The sequence below is a fragment of the Palaemon carinicauda genome, chromosome 44, assembly GCF_036898095.1.
Source record: "Palaemon carinicauda isolate YSFRI2023 chromosome 44, ASM3689809v2, whole genome shotgun sequence".
Classification (NCBI taxonomy): Eukaryota; Metazoa; Arthropoda; class Malacostraca; order Decapoda; family Palaemonidae; genus Palaemon; species Palaemon carinicauda.
In genome coordinates, this window is record NC_090768.1 from 51,847,665 (window position 1) to 51,872,855 (window position 25,191).

Below are 25,191 nucleotides of genomic sequence, written 5' to 3' on the forward strand. Positions count from 1 at the left end.
AATTTTGCATTTCATATTTTTCCTTTCCCTAGTAACGACCACATCTCGCTTCACGTTTCAATTAGCAGAGCGAGATGAAAGAGTGAAAATTCGCATTGCATACTCGGGAGACTCGAGAGTGTAATATGGCGGAGTCGAATTCACCTAGGACTATTCGGGAAGGGTGGGGGGGCGTTCACCGAGCTCGCAAAACGTCATGAATTTCCTTTTTATTACTGCTTTACCCATTCAAATCTCGACTATTGCTTCTCCGGCTGTGTAACGAACGGGTGGTTTGTGGGCGTGTGAGACTTGGCAAGAGAGAGTGTGTGTGGGCGTGAGAGAGAGAGAGAGAGAGAGAGAGAGAGAGAGAGAGAACCGAGACTGGGTAGAGAGATATAGTTGATGGTATTCCATGATGTGTTGGTAAGCGTACTCAGGTCGGATTTTTGAGGAAAAAATTTATATTTCGATGTAATATATCAAAATTTATAAAAGTACATAGTTCCATTTCAAGATTTCCATGGATTTAATAGATTGATCACCTAGCTTTGGTGAATTATGAATGTATATTAGAATTAAGGTCTGTTACTAGACCCGCTTAATACTTCGGTGTATGCCAGCCATTGATTCAGCTCGTTTTGTATGTAGCTATCGGGGAGCCATTCTGTATACAGCGCAAATACACATAACAATGCAAATTCACGCCTTTGTCATTGTTAGCGTTTATTTGTTTGCTAGCAAACGGAACGAGGGATTTGTAGCGCCTCTCCTGGAGCGGTGGGGCGCTACCCCGAATTTGCAACGGCGGAAAATTATTCGCTCTTTTCAGTTGATTGGCTTCGATGAAATTCGAATTGGTTGCGATCGGTTGATCATTAACTGTGGGGTCATGAACATATAGGTCAGGTTGCCCTCTTGGGGAGTTCAAAATCTGCTTAGATTGGCCTAATTTATGAGCACTTTCTTCATTTACTCCATGAAATTAACTCCGACCGGGTGATATATATATATATACGGTATGTGTATATATATATATATATATATACGGTATATATATATATATATACGGTATATATATATATATATATATACGGTATATATATATATATATATATATTTTATATGTGTATATATATATATGTATGTATGTATATATATGTATATATATGTGTGTATATATATGTATGTATGTATGTATGTATATTTATGTATATATAAATATATATATATATATATATATTATATGTGTATATATATATGTATGTATGTATATATATATGTATGTATGTATATATATATATGTATGTATGTATATATATAGTATGTATGTATATATATATATATATATATTATATATGTATATATATATATGTATGTATGTATGTATGTATATATATATATATATATATATGTATATAAAACCGTGAAGGTGAGAAAGATATAGAGAGAAGCAGGTGCATGCATATTTATGCAAGTATCTATACGTAATTATGTATTCGTGATATGTATATTAATAAGTCTCAGGTAGTGCGATGAACTTCGCCTGGTCAATACTTTTTTTTTCGGATCCTTAGAGAAGCCAAGGCCGCCGGATCGTCTGTCTGGTCCCATAAACTGATTTTTTTTTTTTTTTTTTTTTTTTTTTACGGAAGAGAGAGGTCCCGTACACCGAACCTTCGTTGGCAGAGGTTCAAAAGTCTTATCCACGAGGGCGTTTTGAATTAAGGTCTTTCGAGCGGTGGGGGAAAGGTTAGCATTGGTATGCGTCGGATGGTATGGCCAGTATTTGGATGGGTGCTCATCGGGAAATACCTGTGCCAGGTACCAACGATGCATGAAACCTTTGAATAATTGGTTCCGGGCATGGCTGCTCGTCCAGAGATATTTGTTGGAATCTCCTCCAAAATTAAATCTTGATACATATGTAGGCTACATACATATATATTATATATATATATACATATATATGTATATATATATATATATATATATACATATATATATATATACATATATATATATATATATACATATATATATATATATTTATATATATATATATATATTATATATATATATATACTGCATATATAATTGCACAAGGCGTTTTAAATAGGCTCTGTGTAACTCGAGAGATGAAGAAATAGAAATAAGAAGAAAATAAGTTTAAAACAAATAAAATGCAGGGATTTTTATTAGACTTCGCCGGCCCATTACACTAAAATTTCCTACCGAGTCATATTTGAAATTGGGTGCAGCGAACCATTATTTAATATGTGTCTGGATTTATCCCGAACATTACTTGAAGATAACAGGGGAAAAAAAGAACGTTTGCCACATAGAAAAATCATTTTAGCTTTTAATTGAATAGGCTAATCTACACCATATTGAAAATCGTATTTTTTGTGTTGAAGTTTTATACGGTTATACCGTAAATATTTTTATTAATTATTTTGATTTCGTAACTTCAAATTTTTTACCCTTGTTATAGGTTAATGATTTGACGCATTATCGCTGTATGCGCTGATGGTATGAATCAAGATAAAAAAAAATAATGGAATTATTATTATTATTATTATTATTATTATTATTATTATTATTATTATTATTATTATTATTATTACTTGCTAAACTACAACCCTAGTTGGAAAAAGCAGGATGCTATAAGCCCAGGGGCTCCAACAGGGAAGGAAAGGAAACAAGGAAAAATAAAATATTTCAAGAACAGTAATAACCTTAAAATATAAATATAAACTATAAAAACTTTAACAAAACAAGAGAAAGAGGATTAAGATAGAATAGTGTGCCTGAGTGTACCTTCAAGCAAGAGAACTCTAACCCGAGATAGGGGAAGAATATGGTACAAGGGCTATGGCTATTATTTTGGAGATGAAAAGAATAATCTGTTCTTTGAAATGTGGTCTGAACTATCCTGATTATCCTTGTAGGATTCTGGCTGTATCCTGGATTCATATTACTAATTGCGTGCAATTGGTGTTTTGAGATGCAGTTGATATACTCATTGTGTTTTAGATATGTAATTGCAAACTTCCAGAATATTAATGAAACTTAGTTTATAATACAAGTAATTGAGTGTTTTTTGTTCAGCATATTTGCTATTTCTAGTTTATTGCTACAAATCTTTGGTATAATTTACATTTTGTTTCGTTATTACAAATCTCTGGTATAATATACATTTTGGTTTATTATACATCTGGTACAATTTACCCTTTGATTTGCTATTACAAATCTTTGGTACAATGCATATATTTATTTATTATTAGATATCTCTGGTACAATATAAATTTTGATTGGTTATTACAAATCTGGTACAATCTACCCTTTGATTTGTTATTACAAATATTTGGTACAATATATATTTTGAATTATTGTTAGAAGTCTCTGGTACAATATACATTTTTATTTATTACAAATCTGGTACAATTTACCCTTTGATTTGTTATTACAAATCTCCGGTACAATTTACATTTTGATTTTTTATTATAAATCTCTGGTACAATTTACCTTTTGATTTACTATTATAAATGTGGTACAATTTACCTTTTGATTTTCCTATTACAAATCTCTTTTACAATATACATTTTGAATTAGATATATTTATAATGTGCATGTGTATATAAAGTGAACCGCACGTTTCCGAAATGCACAGAACTTACACACACAGCCGACCTTGGTACCCCAAGGTAATGTCTTTTTGCGTGCATTGAAAGTCTTACCTTTCAGGGTCGTATTGAGGAGGGCGATGGCTTGTATGAAGAGCGTTCGACGTCCTCGTCCGACGACGACCAGGGCCTCTCCCTCATCCAGAGGGGCGTCTGCGACGACGACATCGAGCCAGACACGGAGAGCAGTCTGGCCATCCTCATGCAGGTGATGCTGCCCTTCCTGGTGGCTGGGCTCGGCATGGTCGGAGCTGGTCTCGTCCTTGATCTTGTCCAGGTGAGGAACATTTTGTTTAAGGTTCGTTTTTTGGGGAGAGAGAGAGAGAGAGAGAGAGAGAGAGAGAGAGGTAAGGAACGTTTTGTAGATGTTTTTTGGAGAGAGAGAGAGAGAGAGAGAGAGAGAGAGAGAACAGGTAAGGAACATTTTGTGGATGTTTTTTTTTGGAGAGAGAGAGAGAGAGAGAGAGAGAGAGAGGTAAGGACTTTGTGAGAGAGAGAGAGAGAGAGAGAGAGAGAGAAAGGGGGGGTAAGGACTTTATGAGTGTGTGAGAGAGAGAGAGAGGGGGGGGGTAAGGACTTTGTGAGTGTGTGTGAGAGAGAGAGAGAGAGAGAGGTAAGGACCTTGTGTGTGAGAGAGAGAGAGAGAGAGAGAGAGAGAGAGAGACTATTGTAAGGTTTCTCATATCACCATTTCCACGTGTTTAGAAATTGCTGTTGTTGTTATTATTATCATTATTATTATTATTATAATTATCATCATCATCATCACAATAAGACTAATCTTGCATTTACTAAATTCACTCGATATTTTATGATTGATTTAGTCATGCGTTTGTCGGGTGACACTTTTTTAATTAACGTTGATATAGTTTCGATAAATTCATTAAAATCGTTTTAGAAATGAAAGTTATCGGAGATTAAAACATTAATTAAAACATTAGTGCTCTGATGCAGAGAGAACTGGTTTAATTATTAACTTTGATGTTTCTCTCTCTCTCTCTCTCTCTCTCTCTCTCCACAGGTATATATATATATATATATACATATATACATACATATATATATACATATATATATATATATATACACATACATACATACATATATATATATATATATATGTATACATATAAACACTTCCTCTCCCTCTCTCCACGCGTGTATATAGATACATATATATATATATATATATATTACAGTAATTTTGACTAGTAATAACTTGTAGAAAAGGAACTTTTTAATTCTCCATCTTTATAGACTTCATTTAATTATTCCAGTCCCATCGTATTTGGACAGACGATTTTAACAATTGAATGAAATGGGAAAACGACGAGATAAACCCGGGAACAAATCTGTTGCGTCAATAAAATCTTATCTGGCATAACGTTCGTCCTTTGTTTTCCCTTAGTTGTCATTCTAGCGGACAAAGGAAGCTGCTCCCAAGTCGTCTCTTCGCGTGGAAAACGGGATCAGTATTATAATCTCCATCACGAAAGCTATCTTAAAGCTTTTAAGCTGAAATTAAAATGAGAACCGGTTTCCACGAGTTGGAAACAGTCAATTTTCTTTAACATATTTCTTGATTTTCCTTTGAATTTTGGTTCCAGCTGAACTTTGTCCTTCGAGAAGTCATATACGAAATAGGCCTACTGATTTACTTTACTTTAAGGACTGCTTTTCTGGTCTTCATCACCATCATCATCATGTCCTCCTACACACATTGACGCAAAGGGCCTCGGTTACATTTCGCCAGTCGTCTCTATCTTCAGCTTTTAATTCAATGCTTCCCCATTTATCATTCCTTACTTCACGCTTTTCTGGCCTTATACTCCAAGGGAATCTTAGGCTACTTTCTACTGGGTCTTTAATAGTTAATTTTACCGTATACATCCCTAACCATTTAGCATTTCACGTCAAAACTACATTATCGAAGCACTTAGAAAACAAGAAAGTCTTCAGTTTCCTCTTTTGCACATAAATTTTTGTCTGTTTTTGTAAGCTGTGCTTTTTATTACGACGGTCTTTAAACTGATCATAGAAAACGTACTTTTTACCAATAACTTAAAACTGTATACAAAGCCATTTTTTAAAGGTTATTTTGCCTTCAAGTAGTTTAATTATGTAACTAGAACATCGGTGCTTTAAAATAACCAACGGCTTTCGCGCAATATCCCTTGGCATTATGAGTTCCATGCCGTATAACCTCAATTTGTGTGACCTATTTAACCCTTGCTCACCTCGCACGCGCACGCAATCCCACCCCCCGTGACACACTCACTCACACACAACGTATTGAACGACTTTTGAGACCATTATGGGTTGGTGTCATTCTCGAAGTTACCAAACACCAGTTATGATAGAAAACCTACGTATTCTCATTAATGAGATTACGTCTGTTCTCATAATACTTGCTGGATTTTTTACCTAATGAAAATAATATTTTAACATTTAAAAAATGTGAATATTATATATATATATATATATATATATATATATATATATATATATATATATATATATATATATATTTATATATATATATATATATATATATATATATATATATATATATATATATATATATGTACATATAAATATAAATATATATATGTATATATATATATATATATATATATATATATATATATATATATATATATATATATATATATTTAAAATCAGAATTAAAGTTTAAGAATGAGATTACCATTTTCGACTTAATACTCACTCTCTCTCTCTCTCTCTCTCTCTCTCTCTCTCTCTCTCTCTCTCTCTCTCTCTCTCTCTCTCTCCCAACTAAACGGTTTTATTGACCTACTTTTAAATAATCTCCACATATTCCCTGGCTTTTCATTTCACTCGCTCGTTACAGAGAATAGAACACATTTGCATACGTATTGAAATTAATGTTACCTCCCGATAAGTCTTAATGGAATTAAGGAATTAATGTTATTGATCGATTTTCGGTTTATCTACATCAGCACTGGTCAATTAGGTAAACTTTTCTCTTGCTTTATAAGTAACGTATGTGTTTGTGCTTGTCAGTGCTTTTAAAAAGAAAAATTAAGAGTGACGTCCGGCCCTGAAAATGTTGATTTCAGCTTTGCCTGCGCAAGCAAATGCTAATTATATCATCACAAGCTATTCAGTCAGCATTTTTGGGGATTTTGCGGACACGTTGGGAACGAGAAAACAAATTGTCAGGGAGATTAGATGAGGTCGGGTGTCAAATCTGCTGTAGTTTCACAAGTACTGTAGTTTTACAAAAATAAAATAAAAAATAAAGTTTAATAACCTTATTAAAGGCGTTTCAATAAGTAAGTCAATTTTAGGCTCCAAAAAATTTAATACACTTACAAAATGCGTTCTTTTAATCAATAAATTAATATTAGGTTTCTTTTAATCAATATTAAACTCAATTTAAAAAAAAAGAAAAAATTAATAACCTTACAATAGGCGGTTTTTTTATATTAATAAAGTAATATTAGGGTCATTTTTTTTTAACCAAATTTAATTCCATTATAAAGGCGTTTTTAATCTATATTAAATTTAGGAGGCTCATTAAATTTAAAAAATGATAACCGTACGAAATGAGTTTATTAATCAATAGATTAACATAAGGCTCTAGTTTTTTAATGAACCTCTTATCCCATACATTAATTATATACACTGACACATTCGGTTGTTCATATATTTCGATCATTAACATTTATTTAGTCTTTTCTTTACTAGTCTTCGTCTTCTAACCTTACAAAAGGAGTTTAATAATCAATATATTAACATAAGGATCTATTTTTTTAATGAACCTCTTATCCCATATAGTTATACACCGACACACATTCGGTCGTTGATATATTTCGATCATTATCCCTTTTTTTTACTAGTCCTCATCATCTTCCTCCATCTGACCCAGACATACGTATTGATCTCTTCTCCTTTTCCTCTCTACTCCTCACGCATCTGCATTCTCTCCTAGCCCCTCGTTATTCCTCTTCTTTGCTTTGATATTTTCATTTTTATCGAACGATAACTATACCAATTCTCGATTATAGTTTTTTATTTTTTTTCACTCATTGTACTCCCTTTTAATGATTTTATTCCATGTAAAGATAGTGATAGTTCTTTCATTTTTTATTTTTCATTTAGAGTAAAAAAAATTCCTATTCCCTACTTAGTTTCCTCCATTTTTTAGAACTATATCCATCCTCTCTAATAGTTTTATTTTGACTCATTTCCCCTTATGATTCAATTTCATGTACGGGTACTTAAATCTCTCTCTCTCTCTCTCTCTCTCTCTCTCTCTCTCTCTCTCTCTCTCTCTCTCTCTCTCTCTCTCTCTCCATTCTCTACTGTTTTCCATTGATCTCCAGCGCAGTGGGAACTATTCCAAATATAGTTGACCTGAGCCTGTCCAAAATTTTTCCGACCTTGAACCCCCCTCTCTCTCTCTCTCTCTCTCTCTCTCTCTCTCTCTCTCTCTCTCTCTCTCTCTCTCTCTCTCTCTCTCTCTCTCTCTCTCTCTCTCTCATGCACTGCTTGCTGCTGTCACCTCTCATGACCGTCATGTTATCACTGTTTATGCTTATGTATATACAATCAAGATATGAGAACATCATTAACTTCCATTGAACGTAATAATAAAAAATAAATGAAGGACATCCAACGGTGCACAGTGACCTCTAGGTGCTTGATCATCAACTTGATGTCATTTACCTTTGGTCGAGGTCACCTGCTCGTGTCCACAGCTGCATAAAATTAGATCAAACGGTTGCAGAAATGTTCGTTTTATGATGTTCTTTTATTTTTTTTTTTTTTTTTTTTGTGTGTGTGTGTGTGTGTATGAAAATTTTCAGATTGTGAGAGCGATTGATGAGTAACCATATGCTAGGGGAGGTAAATGGAAAATGTGACCTTGTGGGGCTTTGAACTTTATATTTAATTATGAAGCACGCTATTGCATGTGTATGTATGTATGTATGTTCCAACTTGGGTTGTAGCTTAGCAAGTAATAATATGTACACATAAAATATATATATATATATATATATATATATATATATATATATATATATATATATATATATATATATATATATATATATATATATATATATATTATGTACATTATTATTATTACTTGTTAAGCTACAACCCTAGTTGGAACACACACACACACACACACGAATGTGCTTATGATACTGCACTGACTAAAGATGAACACTTGTAATTATTTAAACCACATTTTTCGTTTACCAGATTCCTACGTCTGGAATAATTCTTCCCTTGGCTTATGTCACGGCCAGTGCTTCCTTCCTTCATTTCGATAGACACAGATTGTCAAAATAGTGAAATTGTCTCCCACGACATTAGTAAATTAATTACCAGAATATTCAGAATTAAATTTAAACATTTCTGTATAACCATGGCAAAATCAGACACTATTTTAGTAACCCGTTGTAATATAAACTTTACAAGACTTTAAATTTAATTGTAGATCGTAATGTATATGATAAACTGACACTAGAAAAGCCATAAGTTGTGGATGTTAATGTTGATATTCTATATTAAAACTGAGGATTCTGTAGTATGAATTTTTATTAGATTCCTTAAGAATTATATGTTTTATTATTTAAAAAAGGGTTAGAAGGTTTTCCAGTTTTAGAACGAGTTGAAATAATGCTGAATATTTATGGGTCAATGTCATCCGTCATATCTTTTCACTCGATATTATAATAACCGGTAAAGTTAATAATAATAATAACAATAACAACAACTTTTCCATCATTTAAAAATGATTAAAACTATTGTTTTCAAGTGCAACTTGTGTGTCTGTATGTAAATTAGCATTCAACAACCCTATGCTTTTACCAAGGCAGCTCCTGCCTCGTTTTACCTTTCCAGTCTATCTTTTGTTGTTTAATGAATGGTTGTGAAGGCTGGGTGCTCATTTAGTTTGCTAATGACCCTTTTTTTTCTCTCTTTCAGCATTGGGATGTGTTTAGAGTTGTGAGTGAACTCTTCATTATGGTTCCTGCTCTATTGGGTCTCAAGGGTAACTTGGAGATGACCTTAGCTTCTCGTCTTTCCACACACGCCAATTTAGGTCATCTCGATAAAAGAGATGAGTGTATTTCCATGATTATTGGAAATCTTGCTTTAATTCAGGTAAGTCCGAGGTGATTCCGTACTCGTTATAAACTTCAAAGGGGAAATTATGAGCTGTTATTTGTAATCAGGGTCATTTTTATTTAATTTTTACAAGATCAATGTCATTTCAAGTTATTTATAACATCAAAAGTCTGTTGTTCTCTTTACTCTTATATAAGGAAAATATGTTTCTGCAGTGCATAATATTTGTTTTTTACTCTTCAACGTGAATTCAAGTTTTTTGTTCTCTAAAGAGATTGTTTTCTTTGCACTACAAGTGCAGGGCACTTGTACCATTCAATTGCTAAAATTATCTTAGGAATGTTGTTTTCTTTACTTGTTAGGACTTTCTGGATTAGTTGGATTTTGTTGCATATTCAATTCTTTTTAGTAAGACAGATTTGCACCGAATCGCAGGGGTGCCCTTTTAGCTCGGAAAAGTTTCCTGACCGCTGATTGGTTGGACAAGATAATTCAAACCAATCAGATAGCAGGAAAATCTTTTGAGCTAAAAGGGCAGTGCTGTGAGTCAGTGCAAATGCGCCTCATTAAAAAAATTGAGTAAAGTAGGTCATATCAAAAAGAATAATTTAAAACTTTATAAAATTGCTACATTTTTCTGACAAAGTTATTAGATGTACAGTAATACCCAGCCCTACGTCGGTAATTGATAACATGAGACCTGACATAGGTCGATTTTCGATATACTGTATGTCTGATTTTTTCCCTATAAAGCGACTTATGTAATCCCTATGCACATATTTAATATGAAAAAGTACTTCAACCTCCTAGCATTTTATAAAAACCAGATATCTAATTAAGTTTCCGTGTAAGTACAGTGAAGTACTTTGTTATTGCACAATGTAGAAACCGGTATAAGGTCGGGTAAAACAGTGTAAAGTGGATTTTATTTTTGGGCTCGAGCCATATCATCCTGATGGAAGTTCCTCTAGGCAGCTTTCTACTTGTTATATTTCAAGCGAGTGATATACCAGAGAATTTTACTGGTAGAGGTATCACAGGGTTACTAGTCCTGGAGCGAATATCCCGAAAGATATCGTGTATGTCATTTAAAGTCAGAACATTTGTAAAGAAGGGTATTACTGTACTGTATTAACTTACCCTTTGGTTCCTCTTTACTATTTAGTTACTGTACTTCTTATTGAAATATGTACTGTACATGAAAAAGATGTATTCATTACAAATTTTCTCTGATCAAAATAGTGCCACATCTTTATACACAAACATTCCTGTAGCTGCTTTTTTAGTAATTTTGTACAACTGAATACTGTATTTTGCTTCCAATATTTAGCTAGTTAATATAAATTTATTATTGTATGTTTCAGTGCCAAGCCATAGTGGTTGGATTTTTAGCATCAGTAGCTGCTGTTGTGATGGGCTGGATTCCAGAAGGTGCATTCGATATAATTCATGCAATGCTGCTGTGTGCATCTGCCCTCGTGACAGCATCCTTTGCGTCCTTCATTCTAGGCAAGTCGATCAGAACTTTTAAAGTTTTCTCTTGCCAATCAGCACTTTCATCATCCGTAGCATTAATTTAACATTAGAGTAAACCCATGATCTTAATATCCAATTTATTTGTTTTAATGCTGTTACCATTTTTAAAATATTTTAATTGTTTACTAATTCTTTTTTATTTTTTTTTTTTGTTTCTTTATTTCCTTTCCTCACTGGGCTATTTTCCTTGTTGGAGCCCTTGAGCTTATAGCATGCTGCTTTATCAACTAGGGTTGTAGCTTGGTTAGTAATAATAATAAAGTACTGTAATTAATCACTTCTCCCTAACTTCTGTTGGATATTTCATTCTTAGTTTCTTTTACTGCATTACAAGAGCTGTATTAAGATTAAATAGTTATCTCCATAAATCCAAACAAGAAAATACTTTTTTTTTTTTTTTTGGCATCTTTTTCATGTGCCTTTGATTTTCAGGTGTTATCATGGTTGGAGTTATTCTGCTTTCAAGAAAATGCAGTATCAACCCTGACAATGTGTCGACACCTATTGCTGCTTCGTTAGGAGATCTCACCACTCTGGGCTTGCTAGCCTGGATTGCATCATTACTATATGAGGCTAAAGGTATGCTAAGTTTATTTTCTACAGGGAATATTTGGTCTGATGGCAAACCCTTTGATTACGGTTTGTTGAAATGGATCTTATTGAGCATTAAAGGAAGTCTATTAAGAAAGATGGTTTAGACAGTTTAAATGTATATTGTGTAAATTATTTATAGATGCATATTGTAGAGATTATCTTTTGATATGGAAGGAAACCTTGTTATTTAAAGGGTTTTGGGGCATCACATTTCCGATAAAGAAAAGTAACAATTCAACGTTTAAAAAAAAATTAGTGTTGGTCCACTGTATTATCACCAATGTATATTTCAAATTTGTGAAGTATTCTTCTTCCTAGTAATCATATACAGTAAATGCTGCTCACTGCTCGTATCCTTATAATATGATGTGAAAGGAATTCCTCCTAGTGTTGAGTTGCGTACTGTAGTCAATAAAGCTCTCACCTTAAATGCTTAGCAACACTGTTATGTTGGTTAGCATTCACTAAAAATTTATCATCTTTCTTTCAGACAATGATCTTTGGCTATCACCACTGGTGGTGGTTGGCTACATCATGTCTCTGCCCTTGTGGATTTGGCTGGCCTCAAGAAATAAGCACACAAAGGAAGTCTTGTATTCAGGATGGACTCCTGTTATTTGTGCTATGATGATATCCAGGTATAGTGATGTCGTTTAAAGTATCAATTTGTATATGGCAGATCATTCAAATCGTAAACCATTCAAGTTTATTCATACATTTATTTCAAACTATGCATCTTAAAGCATTAAAATTTGGTGTTCTGCATCTACAGTATGATGAAAACTTGAAAAGTGTATTGTTCAGAGTTGTTTGAAAAGTAAAATTGAATGAAATTGTAAACTAATTTTAAACATAATCTATTATATTTTACCTAATTCCTGAAATATTTTTTTTTTATTATTGGCATACATAAACTTATTTATGGTAGAGTATAAATATTCTGCAACTTTACTATAAAATTGACTAAACTGTATTTGCTTCATTACAGCCTGGGTGGTCTCATCTTAGATTTTGCTGTCGCTAGTTACAAGGGTATAGCAGTATTTCAACCAGTTATTAATGGAGTGGGAGGCAATTTAGTGGCTGTCCAGGCTTCTCGTATATCAACAGCCTTGCACGGTGCAGCACCTTTGGGAAAACTACCGAAATATGTAACAAATTACTGCATCAATCCATGCTCTGCATTCTGTGCTAGAGGTAATGTTCTTAAAATGCTTTTTTATTTTCACATAGAATGTTGAGTTTTTATATACATTTAAGTTTTTTCAAATTCATTCATGTTTGAAGGACATGCTTCATCTGTTTGCTTTCATAATGATCATTTATTAGTTAGTGGCACTTTAGATGTAATCTTTGCCGTAATTTTCAATTACTTGGAACAATACTAGAAATGTTAGCCTCTCCTATACATTATGACAATGGTAAACTAAAAAGTTGTGTTATCAACATCTTGTTTACTGCAACTAAAGCCATAGTATTGGGTGCCAGTAAAACATAAGAGGTGGAAATTACTGCCTGAAAATTTGTATGTTAATTTGCTATTTATATTTAGAGGCTTGTTGAAATCAAGTCAGATAAGCTTTAAGCTAATATAAAAAACCATGTAGTTTAAAGAAAATTGTTCTTTTAATGTAAGTGTACCTTGTCCTTAGAGTAGGCTGTAATTCACACCAATTTTTATCATTACAGTTGGTCATCCTCGTACCGCCAGGGTACTTCTGTTACTGGTGGTTCCTGGACATCTGGTCTTTATGTATTCAATTTCATATTTGAAGGCTGGACACACTTCTCTCACTCCAATCTTCGTTGTTACTTACCTTCTAGTTGCATTCCTTCAGGTAAATTTTATGATTTTTTTTGTAGTTAACAAGTACTTGTTTAAACCTTTTTATATGCAAATTACAACTATTTTAAACATTGATGTTCCTACACAAATTATAGACTGTCATCTTTTACATGAATAGAAAAATCAAACTATTGATTGATGTTGAGCTACCCCAGAGAAATAGGAAAAAACTGCCTCTTTCATTGCACAAATTGAATTCCATTCATAATCAAGCATATATGCTGCTGACTGAGGAAACTTTCTCATTGGTGAAACTATAGTATTAGCCAGCCTTGTTTCAGTGAAGCATTTGCAACCTTTATCATCAGCAGAAAGGGCAATGATGGCTTCTCATAAACCTCTATAAGATACTTATATAACCTGGACCATGTCCCTACTGTATCATCATGTGTATGTTTCTTCAATAGAAATGTACAGGTGCTAGGAACTTGTTCTCCTCCTTCTACATTACTGCAAGATGCTTTAGGAATATACTTAAGTATTACTTAACTCTTGGAATGGTGTGTCTTGTAAATACCACTGCCTAATTCTTTTGAGTCAACTATTGCTTGCCTCTTAATTGGAGAAGCAATTATAGATCTCCAAGTGTTAACACAAGGTCCCTTCACTCAACCATAGAGGCATAATGTACAGCCTACTAGGAATTATACAACAAAAAGCACCTTGAGTTTAGTGTTAGGGGAATCTTTGGTAGGGAACTGCTTGTCCTTACATTGGTGGATGGAGTCTTTCGTTCATTCACATGGGTTACCACATCTGATTGCTTTCACATTCAATGAACTACTTAGTACAGTAGTTCCTTACAGCAATAGGCTTTAAATTTTTTATGTGAGGCAGAAAGCTCCTCAACAGTTTCTTTTAGTTTTTCTAAAATCACCTTTGAAGTTCTCATGAAGTCTAACATATGTTTGTTTATACAGAAAGACTTAGGCTGAATGCATCCATTCCATATCTATATATCTTTTTCTTTTTGCACCCAGGAGACATTTTACAGGAGGTATTATTATACTTTCAACATTGTTTTCCTGTAGTTTGAGAGTTAATTTTGTCTTCCACCAAGTTGTCTGATCTAAGATGGATTAAAGTTTCTTTTTAAAAAATCTATATTTGTTATAATTTCTTTCATAGAAAGTTTTTCAAATAACACCTGGCATATGAAAGCACATAAATTAGGATATTTGTACCCACATAAGCACTAGTTATTGTTTTTTTAATAGGAGTAGGATTTCAGAGCAGTTGGAAAGGAGTTTAACTTTTAATTAGGTGGTTATAATAGCTGGTGGATGGAGGACGAGCCCTGCCCACCAGACAATCAGCATGGCTCCCATTTGATCCCAGCTGCGAGCTGTTTAAAAGTACTTCTTGCTGTCTTCTCTGGCTTTTTACTTTGTCCCTCGTCTGGCTTTTTAAACTTTTCCTGCTTTTCGGTATTTTGTGCATGGACATTCTATTTGAAGACATGCAGAAGCACCAAAAGAAATGTGCAGGTTTATGAACAAGCTTGCCAGTGAATCATAACTTTTGTTTTTTGCAGTGGCATGACTTTGCAGCAATCACCTTGTGATAAGTAAGTTGTGTCCTCTAGTGGGTGAAGTTTGGTAAGAGGAAGGCCACGATAGATCCATCAGTAAAGGACTTGGCAAGGTCCAACCTAATGCTGAAAAAGGTCTTTAGCTCCTTCCGCCTCTCAATCTGTTATGCCTTTTTTCAGATTTCTCTTAGGCAGGGTCTTCTGGAGGAATTCAGGAGGGAGAATAAACCAACTGGCACTCAGGGCTAGCTTTAGGGTGAGCATTAGTATCACCGACCCTTGGTAAAGATAATCCAGTACTCCCGTTCCTTTCCCTCTTAGTTTCGCTTCGGTTGTGATCATTACTACGTCCGTCATGGTTTATGTCGACAACATAGTGGAGCTTCAGTGAGATTCAGCAAGGTTCATTCCAGACGAGAGGAATGTTCTACCAGATTCTAGGATTGAAATGCTCCTTACATCTCTGTGTAGGGGAAAGGATTCTTGCTTAAAGGTTCATCATTGATTGAACTCCTTTATGACACTTGGTTGAACAAGAAGCTTCAGACTACTGGGTCTCCATTTCTAGACTTGTCCATGACATTCTTGAAGACATTCCAACCCCCCTGTGATATGCTCATAATGCCTCCTTTCCGCCCTTCTGCTGAATTGGCGAGACTATTAATGACATCTCAGGTCTCGGGATGATCCTGGTTGCTCCCAAGTTGCCAACTTGCAAATGGTATCCAGATCTGCTGATGCTCTTTAGAGAACTAACTACCCCCTATGTCCCTAGAGAACTAACTACCCCCTATGTCCCACTATATTTTGTCAGCCCCTCCTTCAGAGATACCATAACTCAGTAACATCCGTTGATCTTCAGAGCTTGCAACTATCCAGCATTTTCTCTAATTGAAAGGCTTTTCACCATGCACTGCAGATATCTAGATACATGTGAAAATCCTCTGCAGCTGTATACCAGGGGATGTGGGCCATACGTTGGTGTCTTAGAAGTGAAGCTGGTGTCATAGAAGGGATAATTCTCTGTCAGAGCCCCTCTGCCTTTGATTGTGTTTTTCCTAGTCCACCTTTGTCGAGGAAAACTTCTCTCAGTCTATGCGATAAAAAGCAAACTCTTGGCCCCAAGCAAAGTTTTCAGATTGAAGTCATATCTTTTTCTCTTTGTGGGAATTATTAATGCTCATGAGGACCCTTAAACAGTCTTGCCCTTCCAGGGAATTCAAGCCACTGGAGTTCTTATATCTCGAGCCTTTCCCATATGGGCATTTTAGACAGGTGTCAGATATGGATCTGACCCTCAAGACTGTTTCTTATTGGCCATAAGCTCCACAAATCGAGTAGGGAAGCTGCAAGGTATTTCGTATGAAGGACGGAAAAAGTTCTCTCCTTCCCCTTTTTTCCCGTATGTCAAAAGTGGGAGCTTTGCTGACATTAAGGTGGGCACCTGCCAGCAACTACAATTACCTGAAAGTCTAATGGTTATAACAGCTGTGCTGTGAAATCATACTATTTAAAAGATTCAGGTTTGTAAAGTTAGGAAAAATGTAAATCACTTTAAAAAATTTTATAGTTTTTACTTGTAAAAAAATTAAGTTACATTAGCTTAGCAGCCAAATCTATATAACTCACAATTTGTTGGTCAGTCACATGGGCCCAGCTCATAGCTTAAAAGGCTTTCACTAATGTTTGCATCAACATCGTTCCTGTGAGCTACGGATGAGGGGTTCGAGGAGCTTGTTTGGCTCCTCCCTGGTCCTAGATCTGTGTAAAGGGATTTGGATGATACATATATATGGATGGTATTAAGGGCATTGTCTGGTATTAAGGGCATTGTCTTGTCCCTTGTCTCTGTCAATCATGTGAAACCTTTAAACAGATAAACTTATGATATTCAAAAATAATCTTTGAATTGAAATGTCAAAATTTTTTTGTAACATTCTTGGAAAAATACAAGGTTATATCTTTTGATTGTAGTACTGTAAATGCAATTTACAATAGTGGTTTTGTCAAGCATTCTAATACAAAAAATAGTATATACTTAATTTTTTTTAAATCTAATCTTGTTATTTCTTCAACAGGTATCAATTCTACTGTACTTAGCCAAGGTTATATCTTTTGATTGTAGTACTGTAAATGCAATTTACAATAGTGGTTTTGTTAAGCATTCTAATACAAAAAAATAGTATATACTTAGGATTAAAATTAAATGGACATTTTTTTTATATAAAATCTAATATTGTTAATTCTTCAACAGGTATCAATTCTACTGTACTTAGCTCATATCATGGTCCACTGGATGTGGAAGGCTTCCATTGATCCAGATAACTCTGCCATTCCATACCTTACTGCTTTAGGTGATCTTCTGGGAACAGGCCTCTTGGCCATGGCGTTCCACTTGCTCTATGTCGTTGGTGATAGAGATGCTGACGTAGGTGACTAATGGGTGAAATTTATATTAATTTACCTTTGCAAAAATGTATGAAAAATAATGCAGAATGTGGTAAATTTACCTTTTTAAGAGCAAAACTAAGAGAAAATTCTCTAGTGAAGGATCAACTTGTACAATTGGATCCATTCAAACTGGTAAATTTACCGTCATTAATTGATTTTATGAACTATCAGAGTGAATTGAAGGGTGCTAGTCTCATGTAACATGTTACTGAGAATTGTTTGTATGATTTGGTTGTATGTTTTGGTTGTGTAGCATTTCATTTTTTTTTGTATGTTTTGTATCCTTAATAAATTAAAAAGACCTTAATGAAATTTGGTCTTCAAAATCAATGATTCTCCTATTTATATTTCAAGAGTTGTTTACTTCAGTACTTTTACCCAGAACTATATATATATTTTTTCTATTTTAACTAATGTGTTCCTATCTTTTACATCATGAAAAGAAAATTCATCCATATTTACATTAGTCTCATTATTGTACTTCAATTATATAATACGTAACATGGATCTCTCTGTAAATTCCTGCCAAATACATCATTTGGTTAAAAAAAAATTGTACTGTATCCTAGTGACGGAACAGGACTAAAGTCTTTAAATTATTAATAATTTTGCTAAAATAAATTAAACATTAGGTTATAACTTATGATCAGTATATCATTATGAACATTCTGTTTATGAATACAATTAAAACTATAAAAGCATGTTTTGCCAAAGCATCATGCACTAAACTGTAATACCTAATTTGGTTAGTTGTGTTGCAGTGGTTGATCCTAGAATATTAAAATATAGTACAAGTTTCTTTAAGCATAAAATATGTCTACATTTTACGAAACTTATACTTTTCGTGTAAATCCTTCTTTAAGAATTTAGTTGTCATTCAATATGTTCAACAAAATAATTATTCTATCGATAATGTACTTAGTTGCATTTTTAAGCATTTGTTAATCAGGGTTGGTGATCATTTCATCCCATACAAAAATTAAATCCAGTACCATTACAAGGGACTTGGGGTTCTAGGATACCTGTGATAATGTTGATGCTACATTATAATAATTCACTGTTAACCGGATTCCGATAGATGTTATGTCAAACTTAGCGAGATATGCGGACAATAGTAAAGTATAAATCATTGCAATATTTGATAAAACTTAACTCTGTTATTGTGGCTGCTCCATTCCGATTTATTTTTCGTCTTCATGCATTTCTTGGTTACTAAAACTTTTACTCGCCATACCTGTGGGACCCCTTACTCGGTGAAGGTAGTAATACTATATCTTCAATTGATGTAACAGTATTTTGTGTCCTAATGCAAAAGAAAAACAGAATTATGTAGGCTGGTGGGTTTTCTAATTTAATTTAACAAGAAATATTTCAACTCAGAAGTATTATTTTGAAATTGCCCTAATATCCACTGTAAAAATTGCCTTATTAATCATTGTGATTTTAAAGCATAATATAACAGGTGTGTGATAAGGTATTGTTAATAGTTTTTAATGGATGCCAAGTTATTGTGATCAAACTCATGACGCTCAAGGGTATATAAAGTAAGAAACAGTCCAGTGTATAATTTGCAAGTTGAAATGATTATTATTGTGCCTATTGGTTATTACGGTAGTACATGAAAATATGAAACTGGTGCAGCAACAATGGAAGAGTTAGGTTTATACTAGAGATATGTTTATCATACTTGTATCTGTTAGGTAAACGCCTCAGTGTATGTGGTTTTCTGAAGTTCCTTTTGCTTCTCATAGAGAACTGTGTAAAATCAAAAAAACGACTAAAGAATCTAGCTGACATTTAACGGGTATAAAAGTCTTGGTTCTTCGTCAATTTACACTGAAACATTTTCAAGTGTGCTAACCATATCCGTTTCAGTATTACTTGGAGAAACACTGGGAATTTAAGGTCTCCTACAAAAAAAATTGGTATAAATGTTTTTAAATTATTTTGAACATTTCAAAAATTGAATTTTCCATCCAAGATGTTTTTATAGAGAATTTCAAAGGGTATTCATTGACTTAAAAACAGAATTATGAGATTGTGCTGATGGTGTGAAATGTAGAAAAAAAAAAAAATAAAAAATATAATCCTAAATAAATCTACATGCAACTAACTATCTCCACTAACATTATTTTGAGAGTAACAAAGGTGTATATGGTATTTAAAGGGCGTGAAAAAGTTATGATAAAAATTATTCCCTGCATAAGAATCTTCATATAAAATTAACTTATGAAGTTGGTATAGAAGATTTCATGCAATACACTAAAGTGTTGTTTTATACAATTTTTTTTCTTGGTACAGAAGTTATATATATAAATATATTTTTATTATAGACATTTACTTTATCTGGAAATTCCCAAAGCATAATCACAAAATCTTAATAACTCAGGATTAAGACTGACGAATCTGCGTTGAATTCAATAAGATGAAAAGTGCCTTATTAACAGTACTTTACTTCCTAAACTTGCTAGCAGTTCCAGAGGATAGCGGATGTACTAAAAGTAGGTCACTGTTTTATGGGGATCTTTTTGTTAGTACTGTACTGTAAATTGTCAATGAAATAAAGTTATGCACAGAGAAGCTGGTTATTTTCCCCCTTTTATTACAATATATGAATGAGAATTATTTAATTTATTCACAGAAGGAAAATTATTCAATGATATTGAACTGAAAAAGAAACATATATACACATACTGATTTTGAGTTAAATGAAAGAGGGTTGAGGTTGAACAAAAGCATTTTCCTGCCTTGTAATAATTGCCATACATGTTGCACAAACTCAATGCTAATCTACATGACCTAATGTAAATGGCAATGGGTTATAAAAAGGGACTAAAGCCCTATGCAACTGTAATATTAGCTAAGAAATCTTTGCTTTAAAGATCACAATGAGATATTGAGCGATACCGAGGAATTTAAAACATACAGCAAGAATGTAAGATACCTAAAGGATCCTGATTCTTCAGAAAATTACCTGTACCCAATAAGAAAAGACAAGAAATCAAAGAGCAATACAATTTAAAAGATGTGTTCTCAAAATTTGACGGGTAAATTAATATTTATTACAAGTCGATGAGAGAAATCCACTAAAGTGCTATGACTATATGTGGCCTTGGATTTGAACATATTATTGTATACAGGTTACCACTTTGTGTAATTTAAGAAAATCCTCTGAAAAGAGATGTTGCTACCATTCATCAATACAACCTAAACCAATCTCGAAAGTAAAATTGTAAACGGAAATTTGTTCAAGTGCCAACAGTGAGTGGGGAAGGACTCTCACTTTTGCATCAAGTGCTGGGTTATAGTTAGAAAATTTGAAAACAAATACTGTATTTGAATTATAGGAAAAATGCAACTTCACTAGTGTTAACTTAAGAAATCAGGAACATGAGGCTGTGAACCTCTGCCAGGTTTTGTACAATCTTTACCATATGGCAAGAGACTCGTGGGAGTGATCATCACCGCACAAAAATGTCAGCTTCCCTGACTTTTATGAGGGGGGGGGAGGCCAAATTCTGAAACATCCCTATAGAGCTAGTTAAACCACTTCTTAGGAATCCTTGTTAAAAGTGTATTACAGTAGATGATCATTCCTGCAGCTGACCCACATCTACCGAACCAGAAGACACCTGTTGGACTGTCAACAGTCAAGAAGGGAAAAGACATCACTCTTGTCTGCTTGGCCGACCATAAATCTATAGAGAAACAGTTCTCTGTCCAAAAGTAGCTAGGGTAGCTATATGACAGCCAAAGCAGCCACCACAGAAGTACTGTAGAGTCCAAGGGCCTATGAGTTTCAATAACCTTAGGCAAATAAAGTCTGCCCAGCTACAATATTAAACGCCTAGAAAATTGACAAGAGGCTGGGTGCAATACAAAATTCTGTGTACTTAATAGGCAAATAACCTTGGTATTCCCACTTTTAAGAAAACCTGAGTCACTGCTATAAGGAAACAAAGTTAAGAGGGTAAGACATCTCAGATAATGACTTCTAGATGGCCTGTTCTTGAGAAAATGGAAGAGCTGCTTGAGTTTGTAACAGAGACCAGATAATAAACTTTTAGGGTAGTCACACCTACAAAGATACTTGTGAGGAACCAAAAGGTTCATCCCAAGTCAAAATGACCAGCACTCAGTTAATCAGTCAGCAGGTACACTGGTACACTGCTATTGAGGATTTTCAGAGATATCCATTCACTTTGCTGTGCCTTGCAAAAAGCCTTTTGCTCTGAGGAGATACTAGATCTCCCGTAATCTGACAAGGATGTCAAAGTAAACTGGCCCAAAAGGGTAGCCTTCTCAGTACCTTGATAAGATGCATTATCAGGTCTGAGTACCACTAGGCATGTGGCCATTTGGGAGCCACCAGTTACAATGAGCTTCAAGTACAGTAGTCAACACCCTGTTGATTACCCTTCGAATCAGGAAAAAGCACAGAAAAGCATAAGTGTCGAGGTTGTCCATCAGATGTGCTGCTAACTGGTCTGGGCTGGAAAAGAGGACACAGGCAATTTTATGTTAGGACTTGAGGCAAACATGTCTATCAACAGGTAAGCCAACAAAGTCAAATGACTTTTCACCACTAAAGGATGAAGGGTCCACTTGCCCCTACCACGTGACCCTTTTGCCTGGTATGAATCTTGTCGACAGCTCTACTGCCAAAGAGTGAGCCTCCTTTGCCAACATGTAAAGATGCTATATAAGTGTGTCTTGCTTGTCGAGTTATACCACTATGGTTTTGGTAGGGTTGTCGATAATCAAAGCAAATGTGTGTGGCCTTTAAGAATATTGGAATGATTGCTGCATCTGGAGTGCTGCCTTCAACGCACACAAACTGATGTGCAAGTTCTTCTCTTCCTTCAACCAGCACTGCAAGAGGGTCTTGCCTCCTCAGGTCAGCTCCCGATCCTTCCTTTGATGCATTCGTAAACAGCAGCATTTCCAACGAAGTTCCCTTGATAAGTTTCTCATCCTTTAGCCACAAGAATAAATTATATCATACCTCTTGTGCTACTAAAACAAGGTGGTGAGGGGAGTTGGTAGCTGCTGTCAAGTGTCTCTATGGTGAAGGCACCCTTGTGAAAAGAGCCTCTCCAAGGACTTGAGGTGTCCAAGAAGTTGTTGCCACTGCCGAGCCAGTAGATGATGTTGGGACATGAAAGGTCACACTACCCTCCTGAGACTGCTGATGCAATCGCCTTAAGGAAAACTGCACTGCTGAGGATTCTAGGTGCATTCCCGAGCACTCTGTCCTCTGCTTGGCGTGAGGCTGGATTTCTCAAGGTTTACCACAATTCCCAGTTCGTGGAAAAATAAGAGAAGCTCGTCGTGATGTTGAAGAAGTTGTCTGCAGAAGTTGGACAGGATCAACCAACTGTCTAGATACCTTAGTAGACATATGACGGTGGCATGAGTCCAAGTTGAGGCTTGTATGAACACACGATTGAACACTGGTTAAGTGGTTGACAATCTGAAGCTCAAGATTTTGAACTGGAAAACCTTCCAAGATGAAGTGAAAAAACTTCATTGAATACAGTACTAGTGGACTGGTATTTAAAATTATGGTATGTACCTTTAAGGTCTAGAGAGAACAGAAAGCCATTCCGCCTGATGGCCGTTCATAAGGTGCTTGCTGTCCCTATCTCAAGTTTGTGTACATACTCGTTCAAGGGGGAGAGGTCAATGATGTCTCCAGTCCCCAGCTGATTTTTCTACAAGGAACAGGTGACTGTAAAAGCCTGGAGATCCATCCTGTACAACTTAAAATGTACCTTGTCTAGCATTTCGTCCATCTATGATAGGAGGGCAAAGTATTTTTCTGACTAGGTAGGATGATAACATCTTCCGAATACGAGTGTGGGGAGGACAAGAGCCAATGAATGGGGTATGGTATCTGTCCCAAAGGACACTTACCATCCATTCCTTGGTCCAGTACAATTAGCTTAATAGGCAATCACCACTCGTAGTAGAAGCAAGTGGAGAGTCCCTGACCCCTACCATAATCTGGCTCCTCTTCTACCTAGGAACCCCTCTGGACTGACCATGGCAGAGTCACAAGGACTGACTGGGATCTGGGTTCCTCAAAGTCAACGACGGCTTCTTCAGAGCAGACTTTAAAGGTGGTGTTGACTTTGTGCTATTTAAAGACCTTGAATGAAACAGCTCTGTGGAATGACTTCCCTCATCTCTCCCATCTCTTCAAATTTCTTGGAATGAAAGAGGGCTAGGCTATGATGGATAGAAGCATTCCTCATGACCAGAGCGTCTCGCTGTCCAATGGGCTTTGCAAACTTAGCTACCACGGAGTCTCTCCTTTTGAGGACTCAGTTGGTGTAAAGGTTAGCTAACTGCTAAGCCAAAATGGTGACTGCCTTTGCCTTGAAAGGACTAGGTCGGTAAAGTTTTTTGTTCTGCTTTGAGAGGTCCCTGGAAGAGGCGAAGTATACTTCTGCATCCAACCAGTGGTTCAGCCAGGAAGTCACCTGGGGGATTGCCATGGAAGTAGACTCTGAGGCTGAGAAGATAGTGAGCTCTGATCAGTCTTTCCATTGAGGTCCCTGGGGTCAGGATTGTAACAACACCATCAATAAACAAAGGAGAAAGATTGGCTTCCAAGGGTGTATAAAATCACGAGAGACCTCTTCTATCTCTCTTAAGGTCTGTGTCATGCTCTGCATTAGGAAGACGCAAGAGATCCAGCCTCAGGAAGGGTCTCGTCTCACTTTGCTCCTAACTGGTGAAGGATCCCAAGGATAGATAATTGGAGGGACCCTTATTACTCTTTTGTGAAAGAGGGGCAATAGATTAGGCATGGGATGTGCTAGTTGTTACCTTTTGGAGGTGGGCAGCAGCCAGACTCTTCTGCAAAACTAGATGTTGGGAGTGAAGAGGGATGGGAGACAAAGCTGCTTCCTCAGCTTCCTAATAGGATATCCTTAACTTGTCATCCCCTGGCAAGGAATATCACAGTGTCTTTAGACCCAAGTCTTAGCCTTGTCATCATCAGGTTCGCTACAGAAAGGGCAAGGTTCACCCAATTCATTGAGGTTACCTGCCAAAACCACCTCGCATGGCACCACCAGATATAGGAGTCCTGGGTTATCTTCCTTCTTTGCCAACACTTTGGAGGGAGATGGAGAAGGCCAAAAGAGCGGAATAACCTTAAGGATGATCCCGAAGGAGATTAATATTGCTTTGCCGTCTTCTTCCTCCTCATGCCATATTCCACCCACTGTGGTGACGTCCATTAACACTTTAGAAACGGAAGACCGTGAGCAGTCATTCCCTCTACAAGAAGAACGCAAGGAATAGAGGTCAACACTGCTCCTGCTCAAGAAGGTGCCAGATTTCTTCCCAGTAACTACAAGACAGGACTGCATGCCTGCATGTTGTTTCTCTATTCAGAACAAACGGTAATCCAAACAAGGTACAGTACA

The 25,191-nt window shown here is 35.3% G+C and overlaps 1 protein-coding gene across 5 annotated transcripts in view; it reads left to right on the forward strand.

The window, feature by feature from the left end:
• Nucleotides 1-20,333, forward strand: part of LOC137634285 (solute carrier family 41 member 1) — a 166,056-nt gene extending 145,723 nt beyond the window's left edge. For 3 of the 5 annotated variants that reach the window (XM_068366593.1, XM_068366592.1, XM_068366594.1), the window contains exons 3-10: nt 3,727-3,942; nt 9,651-9,830; nt 11,159-11,303; nt 11,763-11,909; nt 12,415-12,562; nt 12,913-13,121; nt 13,614-13,762; nt 17,556-20,333. In XM_068366593.1, coding sequence (XP_068222694.1) covers nt 3,727-3,942; nt 9,651-9,830; nt 11,159-11,303; nt 11,763-11,909; nt 12,415-12,562; nt 12,913-13,121; nt 13,614-13,762; nt 17,556-17,741 — 1,380 coding nt within the window. In that variant the 3' untranslated portion in view covers nt 17,742-20,333. Of the gene's footprint in view, nt 1-3,726; nt 3,943-9,650; nt 9,831-11,158; nt 11,304-11,762; nt 11,910-12,414; nt 12,563-12,912; nt 13,122-13,613; nt 13,763-17,379; nt 17,500-17,555 lie in introns of those variants that run through there. The other 2 variants (XM_068366597.1, XM_068366595.1) reach the window with 2 other exon arrangements.
• The last annotated feature ends 4,858 nt before the right edge of the window (nt 20,334-25,191 follow it).